This window comes from Culicoides brevitarsis, chromosome 2 (genome assembly GCF_036172545.1).
Source record: "Culicoides brevitarsis isolate CSIRO-B50_1 chromosome 2, AGI_CSIRO_Cbre_v1, whole genome shotgun sequence".
Lineage (NCBI taxonomy): Eukaryota > Metazoa > Arthropoda > Insecta > Diptera > Ceratopogonidae > Culicoides > Culicoides brevitarsis.
The window spans coordinates 27780954-27791688 of NC_087086.1; the positions used below are offsets into that span (position 1 = coordinate 27780954).

The window sequence follows — 10735 nt, forward strand, 5'->3', positions numbered from 1 at the left end:
AGATTTTGGATAAAATATTAGTGAATATTTGAATATTTCATCAAAATTCTTGTCAAAACTTTGCAAAAAAAGTCAAAAAAGGCAAAGAAAAATAATTTTTTGTTAAGCTTTTAATAGAAGTTAATTTTTTCGTTAAATGACTCCTTTAAAAGCATATTTTTTATTTTCATTCATTTACTTTCAATGTTGCTTTTTATCCGACTTTTTGTGAGGTCTCGTTGGCCTTCTAGTTGGTCTCTTAGGTTTTTGAGTCGGCTTCTTAGTTACTTTTTTATTTGGTTTTTTAGTTGGCTTAGGTGTGGTTTTTGGAATCGGTTTTGGAGTTGTCTTTGGAATGGGATGAGGACCTACAAGTCCATTTCCTTTTCCTTTGCTTCCATTCTTTTTACCTTCAAGATCTTTTCCTTTATTATTAATTCCTCCTCCGTTTTTACGTCTATTTCTGCGATTTCCGTTCTTTCCTTCTCCGTTATTATGATGTGTATCATTTTTCTTATGATTATCTTTGTGATCTTTATGTTTTTTGTCGTGATCATCATCGTGTTTGTGTTTTTCTTCTCCATGTTTATGATCATGTTTGTGATCATGTTTTTTTGTTTTATTTTTGTGTTCAAATAATTTGTCAAGTTTTTTATCGAATTCTCCTGAAAGTTTGTCAACAAGTTTTTTACCCATATGATCGACAAGCTTGTTCGCATGTTTACCAAATGTATCAATTAGTTTGTCGCCAAAACCTTTTTCTGAACTTTCAGATTCCTTGTTATTACTTTCTTCTTCTTTAGACACTTCCTTTTGTTCTTCTGGTTCAGTTTCATCTTTATTTGGTTCTGTGTCGGGTTCAGTTTCTTCCTTTGTTTCTGTTGATATGTGAACTTCTTCATCTGGCTTAATTTCGTCATCCACAACTTTTGTTTCTTCGTCTATGGGTTTCAATTCTTCATCTGGCTTTGTTTCTTCTTCTATGGGCTTCACTTCTTCTTGTTCAGGTTCAGCGTCTTCGATTTCTATTTTTATCTCTTCTTGTTCCTCTCCTTTAAAATCGGTATCTGGATGAATATCAATAGCAGAAGATTCTTCACTCGAAGAACTGCTTTCATAATATGGTTTACATTGTACTTTTTGAAGTGCAATTAAGCACATCAGGAGAATCACTAAACTTTTTGCCATTTTTAAGTCAGTTGAAGTTCACGACTCAAAATAAACTGATATTAGATAAAAACTTTTTGCGACTTTTTATACAAGAAAATTTGTTTTTGTCAAATTATTTTTGCAAAAATATTGCGATGTTTTAACAAGTGGCAAATTTGCGTTCATATGTTTCTAGAAAAAAGTTTTTAGATGACAAAATCTTTTTGTTTTTATCGTTAAGTGTCAATCAAAATAATATTTTAACAATTGTTTTAATATACTTTATATTCTGGACTTTGTTTGGCGATTTTGTTAATATGGTTAGAAACTGCTTTAAATCACTATTCAAAATTTTGGTAAAGCTGAAGGTCTAATATGGATTAGTTAAGAACTTCATTTAAGGTTTTTCAGCTTTGTATTTTGCCATGTAAAAATTTGCCAGTTAAACTACTGATAACTTTGTGGCTTACGCAAAATTGTTAAAATTTCGTCATAATTGTTTAGCCAAAATATTAAACTATTAAAGTAAATCTTTATTCAGATGTTTTTTTGTTTGATCTTGAATTATACGTCAACTTGTCAATCAAAGTAAAATTTGTTGTTATAGCTAATCTGCGTCACATAATTTTATGATAGAAACAGAATATTGACTACAGACTTTTGTTGATAAGAGTTACTTAACTTGAATCCAAAGTTGGATCAACATAGTTTAAAATTTTCATTTTAGCCCCCTTTTGTAAAATTTACAAAAAAATCAGAGATTAGATTTTAGATAAAATCATTTGAATATTTCATCAAAATTCTTGTCAAAACTTTGGAAAAATGCCAACCAATAATAAAATGCAATAATTTTTCATTCAGTTTTTAATAGAAGTACATTTTTTCGTTAAATGACTCCATTAAAAGCATATTCTTTATTCATATTTTCAATGTTTTCCATTTTTCTTCGACGATTTGTGAGATCTCCTTGACCTTTTAGTTGTTGTTCTTCTAGGTGGTCTCGGAGTTGTTCTAGCAGTTGCCTTCTTGGTTGTTCTTCTATTTGATTTTTTAGTTGTAGTATTTCGAAACGGTTTTCGAGTTGTATTTGGAATTGGGTGAGGACGTACAAGGCTATGTCTTTTTCCTTTGTTTCCATTGATCACACCGCTGCCATTTCCATGTTTTTCTCCGTTATTATGATGTGCATTATTATTATTGTGCCCTTCGTGATTTTCATGTTTGTTATCTTTATGATTTTTTTCGTGATTATCACCGTGGTTGTGATCATGTTCATGATTTTCTTTTCCATGTTTATGATGTTGCTTGTGATCATTCTCTTTTTTTGAGTCAATGAGGTTGTCAACGGTTTCATTGAATTTTTCTGTTAATTTGTCAACAATTTTTTCACCCATTTTATCGGCAAGCTTTTTCGCATGTTTTTTAAATGTATCTGTCATTTCGTCGCCAAATCCTTTTTCTGAACTTTCAGATTCCTCATTATTACTTTCTTCTTCTTTTGAAGCTTCCTTATGTTCTTCTGGTTCAGTTTCATCTTTATTTCGTTCAGTTTCATCCATTGTTTCTTCGTCTATGGGTTTCACTTCTTGTTCCTCTCCTTTCAAATCTTTATCAGACTGAATACCAATAGCAGAAGATTCTTCGCTCGAAGAACTGCTTTCATATGGTTTACATTGTACTTTTTGAAGTGCAATTAAGCACATTAAGAGAATCACTAGATACTTTGCCATTTTAAGTCACTTAAAGTTCACGACTCAAAATAAACTGATATTAGATAAGAGCTTTTCGCGACTTTTTATACAAGAAAATTTGTTTTTGTCAAATATTTTTGCAAAAATTTTAAAATGTTTTAACAAGTGGCGAATTTGCGATCAAATGTTTCTAGAAAAAAGCATTTGAAGGACAAAATTTTGTTTTTATCAATAAACGTCAATCAAAATGATGTTTTAATAATTGTTTTTAATGAACAGACAATTCTTTGAAATTTATAAACAATTTTAATCCGAAAAATTTTCAGCTACTTTTGATCTAAATAATTTTCTTCTCTTCAAACTATAAAAATTTGTATGTTTACTTTTGGTTTAATTTTTGAATTTTGAAAAAATCAAAATATTTCAAAAACGCTCGTAAATATTTAGCCAATTATAAAAAATTTTGCCGAAAAATTTTCTGTTGAAATCCTTGCAAACCATTCATCTAGTTGTTAAGACCTTTATTCAAGGTTTTTCAGCTTAATATTTTTCTATGTAAATATTTGCAAATTGAGCTATTGATTAGTTTTTGGCTTACGCAAAACTGTAAAAATTCCATCATTATCGTTTTGCAAAAAAATATTAGACTATTAAAGTAAATCTTTACTCAGATGTTTTTTTGATTTGATCTTGAATTATACGTCAACTTGTCAATCAAAGTAAAATTTGTTGTTATAACCAATCTGCGTCACATAATTTTATGATAGAAACAGAATATTGACAAAAGACTTTTGTTGATAAGAGTTACTTAACTTGAATCCAAAGTTGGATCAACATAGTCACGATTATATTTTCCAAAATTTATATTTTTGCCACCTTTTGAGAATTTCACACAGTTCGCACCATATGTAGTACCAACCATAAATAAAAATATTTGCTTTTGTTTAACTATGAGATACTGCATCGAACCACATGGTGCTCGCGAAAAATTCTGCACTATTGATTGAAAAGTCATAATCACAGTCAAAACACATAAATCACAAACACTTTACAATAGATTGATATTCTAATAAATTTTACGCAATTTTTTTTCTTCATACCTCACTTGATACCTTTTTTTGCAGGTCAGTCGCCATAATTCTGAGTCTTTTTAAAATTAAAAGTTATTATGATTAAAATTTATTTAACGATAAATCTAATTTACATACATGAATTTACTCGATTTGATCGCGACTTAATCGATTAAATTCTTGAACTCATAATTTTTTTTTGTATTAATTTAATTAGACCACCGCTAATATTTTAATTAAAGTTTAAATTTTTTTTAATTAAATATTTATGACAACATTATATCTCCATATATTACGGTGTGCAGTTTTTTTGGTTGCAAAATCCCGAGAGCCATAATTTATAAAATTTCCGAGCAGGTGTAATTAAATTTAGCAAATGATTGACAAATTTTCAAAATGAAATATTAACATGCGTGGAAAATGATTTACATTTTTGCGTCTCTCGAACGACGCACGGTTACAAGTTCTAATCGTGCTCAAATGTTACAAAATATTTTATTATTTGTTTTATCACGATCAATAATATTTTATAAAATTTTATTGTTTATCATAACTCGTATTCATATTTCAACATTCGCTTTTTTATTTATTTAACATTTTTTTTAGGCTTCTCTCTCTCTGTAGCTCAGGTGTTTGCTGATAAAATATATTGCGTGTCACTCGCGGTGTTGTGCGATTGATTGTGAGTAGGTGCTAAATCAATTTTTCTATCATTCACATTTTTTTTCTGTTGATAGGAAATTTCATCAAAAAAATCTCTGGTTGAGTCACCGAAAAATGTTCTCACGTTGTGCCAATAGTTATCAAGTTCAAATGACATCAGCAGTTCTCGATACATTAATTTTATCTAAAAAAAAAAAAAAGTTTCCCATTATTTGAACATAGTGGATAAAAAGTGCTACTAATTAAATTAATGACTTAACTAGTCTAAGAAACCTAAAAATAACTAAGAAAAAAATCCAATAGACAGACATATGATTCATAAAATTTATTAATAATTACAGTTTTTTTTTGTGCTCGATATTACGTCGTTACAATTAGCTACTTGAATTTATATGCAAATTCGAAATAAGCGAGACAAAGCTGCTCTCTTGGCTGCGTGTTTTTTCGCAATGACCTTTTAATCAGCCACATTCATCATTCATATTCAGAAGTTTGAACGATTTATTGGTACGCATGAAATTGGATTGGAGATTTTGGCATTTTGGGTTCGGTAAGTTCGACTACTTATACTATTTACTTGTATCGGAGGTTACCTGTAAAAAGTGAAGTTATATAAAAGAGAAAGGAGATGAACATTTAAAGTAATAAAAAAAATGTAAACACAAGAGACCTTGAATCTCTCGGTCAGTGGCACGCAAAAAGAACATGAATATTGCATACAATTGATAATTTCGGTTAATGTGATTAAACAAGAAGGTAATTATGTTGATATACGATCTAAATTTGAATGTGAATGATCCAGAAAAAAAAGATGCTGTGGATCGGATGTCTGTCCGTTACATGTTGATATGTGCTAAGGTAAGTTTTATAACGTGAATAAATTAACATTTTTTTTTCTTTTACTTACAGGTTCCTTATTTTCACCATTGAGTTCAATTGAATTTAAGATTCCGTTTATATTCCTAAAGACTTTAGCAAAAATGGACAATGGAAAATCGTTGTTACTTTCTCAGGAACGGAATAAGAGACTATCACTTCATTTAATGACGATATGTACTCTGAGATATTTTTGAAGTATTTCATAGTGTGTATCAGTTTGTGCAATTGGCTTCATTACTTCATTGGTTTAATTGAATTTATTACACTTGTCTACCCTGAGTTCGCAATTTCCAAACGATGGCCCTATTAAATTGATATCCTACCAAAGAAAGCTGAAATAAAGGCCTAGCTGAAACTGTTAAGTTAATAAGAGGATCATTCTGGAACTAATACGAAAAATATGTTTTCACTTTGTAACCGGCGACAGGTAATGTCGCGATTACCTGTCGTCGGTTACGAGAGAGGGATGTCACTTTTGTGGCAGAGAGAAAAGGAGATAGACGTGCTGGCGATATTCTGGATAATTTTGGAAAAATAAAGCGATTGTTTAATTAATTGATTGAGTTTTCATAGTCATTGGGGTTACAACTTTAAAAAATTTGTGATTCTGTTCATATTCCTAAATTTTTTCGCAGGGGCGATGATTTTTTTTTACTTATTTAAAAGTTTTCTTAAGAATCATTTATTACAAAATATAATTTAGTTTAAATTTAGTGATGTGAGATATCATAAAATTTCATCTATCTAACTTCTTATGAAAAGTCTAAAATTACATATGATAAATAAAAACTAGAGTTCTATTTAAGTCATTAAAAGGAAATGCGCTCAAGTACCAAATCCTTCCTTTCGTATATTCTACAACAAATTGCCTCATCTTGCCCTAATTTTTTTTTCTTTGTTGATGACATTGACGATACTTTTCTTCGTAATAAACAAAGTGAACAACTTTCATATTTTATGGAATAACTTAATAATATTTTGTTTTCGTTAATCCACCAAAACAAAAATTCCGTGTGAATTATTTTTTTGCACGAACTTTGGTGCGTCGCAACAATCCCAAATGTTTTCGTCATTCGTGCACTTTCTTGACGCCCTTCTTAATGTTGCTTACCAAATTCGTTATTTTTTTTTTCTTGCAGAACTAAGTAAACAACATTCGCGAGTGCGTTCTGAATAAATCACTCAAGTCAGAGGCCAGGCATTCGTTCATATCGTACGCAAGATAAGTGTTTAGTTTAGTGGGTTTTGTATTTCAAACCTTTTATTTAAATAGTTCACGAAAAAAATTCGACATGGTAAATATTTTGATTAATCGATTATTATTATTATTTTTGCTGTAATATTATTTGTGTTTGCGTTAACTATAACGATTTCTTTTGGTATCATTCATGTTTATCTTGTCAGGTACGTGGAGTTTTTTTTTCAATTATTACAACTTTTTGATGCCGAGTACAGAGGTGAAACGCTAAATTGTGACAATAGCGTTGTAAGATAATTTGTACCATATTTGAAACTACTAACAGCACATGGGCAGGCGTGGCGCGCAACATATCACGTACCATTTGGAACAATTTGTCTGTGTTTGGCTGTAAATGAGGTATCAATAAAATTTATGGATTTATTCAAATTTGGGCATGAGAATATTTTTGTTCTAATTGCGAAACGGTTTAGAGTTAAAAGTTTAGATAGTGTCGCGCATGAAAGGCTAATCATGACTCACTGTATTTTTTTTAAGGCAGGAGCGATATCGATTTCGCGTGGCTTTTGACATGGCGCCAGATTAGGGACAGACACTTGACAGACAAACATGAGAGCCAGAGTTATGAGTCAATCTCATGTGTGTGAGAGTCGTTTTCACAGCAAATTTTCACTGATTCTTATCGCAACTTCTCTCTCATTGCCATACAGATCGTTGCCAGTGCAAATCTGCGTGGTGCTGATAAATTACCACAATTAATTCGTACATAAATTGGTATAATGGTGCGTTACAAACATATGTTTTGTAACAGATTAACAAGATCTCGCTTTGTGATAAATAACAGCTTTTTTTCAAACTCTATTTTTTTTGCTTATCTAGTAATTTGCGAGAATAAATCACTTTTTGAGGAAAAAATAATAATTAAGTTGTTATCTGCGATTAAATTTATGGGAAATTTATCCTAGCACATGAGATTCAGTTCAGATAAGTCACAAGACTTTTTTTTAAGTGAGAAACCTCAAAGTAGTTATTAGCCACCTGACTCTGATTGTCACCTTACCCTGCTTTATGATTTTCGTTCACTTTTAACCGAGATTCACAACAAAAAATTAATTCTTGAGAATTTTTGATTTTTTTTTAAATCCTTACATAATTTATTAAATTTAATTTTTAATTAATTATTTAATTAATATTTAATACATATGTATATTTAATATATTTAATTTTATTTTATTCAATAATTTATTTATTTAATTTAATTTATTAACTTTATTTAATAATTAATTTTTTAAAAAGGAAAAATGTTTGAAAAAAAATTAAAAATTATGAGAAATGCCATAATTTTTTAATTTTCAAAAAAAGCCTTTCAATTTTAAAAAGGATTTTATTACCAATTTTATGTTTTTTTTTATTTTCTTTATTTTTTTTAAGCTCGTAAATTAAATTCTACTTATTTTATGAAGCAAAAAATTCTTAGCCATGAAGTAATTTTGTCAAAAAAAAAAAAAATGAAAAAAATTTAAAGTTTTTGAACTTTTAAGAAGTCTGCTTGCCAAATTGAAGTTTTTTTTAAGATTAGCAACTAAAATTCAATTTCGATGAAAATGATTAAAAGTGCACATTCAACATTAAAATTAATCAATTAAAATTTTTAAAAGAAAGCCTTCAAAGAATTTTTTAAAATTTTTAAAAGAAAGCCCTGAAAGAATTTTTTGCCTCTTTAAAATATTTTATAAGTTAAAAACTGATAAAATTTTGAAGATTTTCTCAAAAAAATTAGCAACTAAAATTCAATTTCGATGAAAATGATTAAAAGTGCACATTAAACATTAAAATTTTTCACTTCTACAAAAATTTAATAGACTCAAAAGTTGATCGGATAACTGCGCGATCGCGATGTGTATGCTATATGAGTTAACTGGCCTAGTTAAGCCATTTTGTGAAATATTTGAATTTTATACATTTTGCTTTACTTGTCATACCAATCGACTACATGTGTGTTTGTAGTTTTTAGTTTAAAAGTATTTTAACATGAATTTGTTTTAATTTTAATTTACTCTTTTTTTATTTCTTACCAAAAGAGTTTATTACCTCATAAAATTCTGCCTCATATTTATCATATTTCCCAACATTTTATACGGAGTTCATTAAAATAACGTTTTTTTTTTTGCTCGCCAATAGTTCAAAGAGAGTTGACCGCTTTGTCACCTGCGAATCTGTGAAATTTTTCGCGTCTCTATTGAAATTAGTCGCTTTAGCAGGCATTAGCGATTAATTAAAGCTTTTCCATAATTGAAGCCATATTTCATTTCGGTTTTTATATCTTTTTGCATCGATCGAGCGTAAAATGGTGCAAAATACAAATTAATATGCATTTCTCGTCGTAATAATAATTTGTTTTGCTTTTTTCTCTCTCGTGTTTCATTTCAACTTTAGACTCGTTTTTAAATTTTTCATCAAAAAGTGTGGCGTCTCTCTCGCGAGCGATAATTGCTGACGAAAAAAAAGCAGCAACTGTAAAAAGTAATTTGATAACGTTGCATAACTGCACAACAACTTGCAAGCAAATGTTCATGTTATTATTAGGCAAAAAAAAATATTTCTAATCGATTTGCGCACCGTATCTATTGAAATTATTAATCAATCCAATTTTATTTATTTATATTCAATTTAATTTAAAATGTGATATATTAATAAAGTGTCTTTTCATTATTTTTCAACACTCGCTACGCCAAACAGCGAACTTTATCTCGCGAATTTGGTGCTACTGTTGCGAGCGAGTTTTCGTGTGTGTATCTGCACAAAAACTTTGCAAGTTAATAAATGGGGAGTTATTTAAAAATTAATTAAAATAAAGTGTGGAAGTTGTTGATGATAGCAAACTGAATGCGTGTTTTATTGACGTAATACATCAACGGCATTCAGATTTATCAAACAATTTATCACAGTTGTTGTTGCTGTTGATATGAATGAGTAATTTTTAGTGTGTTTAAATAAACTCACAGAGAAATTTTTAGTTTTTTTTGTGAAAATTTATTTATCGCCAATTAAGGACTTAAAAATTATTGAAATGGTTTAACAATTTTTTTGGTTTATTTTTTTTTATATATATATATTTCGTATGAAGTATTTTCTATTTTTTTTAAATATTAAAATTTTTCAAAGTTTGATGTCAAATTGGTTCAGATATTGCTTTGCTCGATTTAATAAATTATGTAACTCTTCATAACTTCCTTCAAAGAATCTTTTTGGGCAAAACATAATAATATGTACAATAGTTTGTTCAGTTGCTCCACAATCACGTTGAAGATATTATGTTCCATTTAAAGAGACAATAATTACATTTACCTTGATTGATTCTTATTAATAAAAAAATAATTAAATAATTAAAATAATTAAAAATAATTAATTAATTAATTAATTTATTAAATTAAATTAAAAATTTTGATTAAAATATATTTTTTTAAAAAAAAATTTTTTTAAAAATATTTAAAAATATTAAATAAGTTCGTATTTGATTTTTGTAAAACCGCATTGATAAATAAAAATTTATTTAAGGTTTTTAAAATAAAAAAATTTTTAATTTTAAAATAAAATAGGAGATCATGAATTTTTTTACTAAATTGGAAAAAATAAATTTAAGAAATAAAAAATGGCAAGCATTTAGTAAGTTTGTGACAAAAATATTAAAAGTTTTCTAAAAAGGTAGAATAAAATGAAAACAGTAAAAATTCAACATTTCCTCACTTGAAACGTCTAAATAAGAAGAAAAAAATAATTCCATTCCATAAAATAAAAAGAAATAATTTTAATAAAAGTTAATCAAATATTTTGATTTAATATTTGGAAAATTTAATTGGTTTTTACTACATTAAAGCTTTAAAAATAATTTTTCTTTAAGCCTAAAAATATTATTTTCCTCAATTAAGGCCTCCCCTTCGATTCTGTCGTAAAAATCCATGGAAAAATAAAAATTAAATTAAAAATAAAAATATTTTTGACTTTTTTGGAATTTTTTAATTGAAAAATTACTGTTTACGATAAAATCATTTAAAAAATACAAAAAATTTGTGTTAATACGAGCTCAAATAAATTTATTTTTTCAA

General features: G+C 28.0%; 1 protein-coding gene across 1 annotated transcript; it reads right to left on the reverse strand.

The window, feature by feature from the left end:
* Window positions 1–2054: 2054 nt before the first annotated feature.
* Window positions 2055–2858, reverse strand: LOC134828879 (GATA zinc finger domain-containing protein 14-like). The gene has a single exon (XM_063841869.1). It carries the CDS (start codon window positions 2856–2858, stop codon window positions 2055–2057), a length of 804 nt encoding a protein of 267 aa, XP_063697939.1.
* Window positions 2859–10735: the final 7877 nt, after the last annotated feature.

Bases quoted from the DNA above. Each gene is read 5' to 3' on its own strand.
- LOC134828879 (XM_063841869.1), bottom strand. From the start codon at position 2,858: ATGGCAAAGTATCTAGTGATTCTCTTAATGTGCTTAATTGCACTTCAA.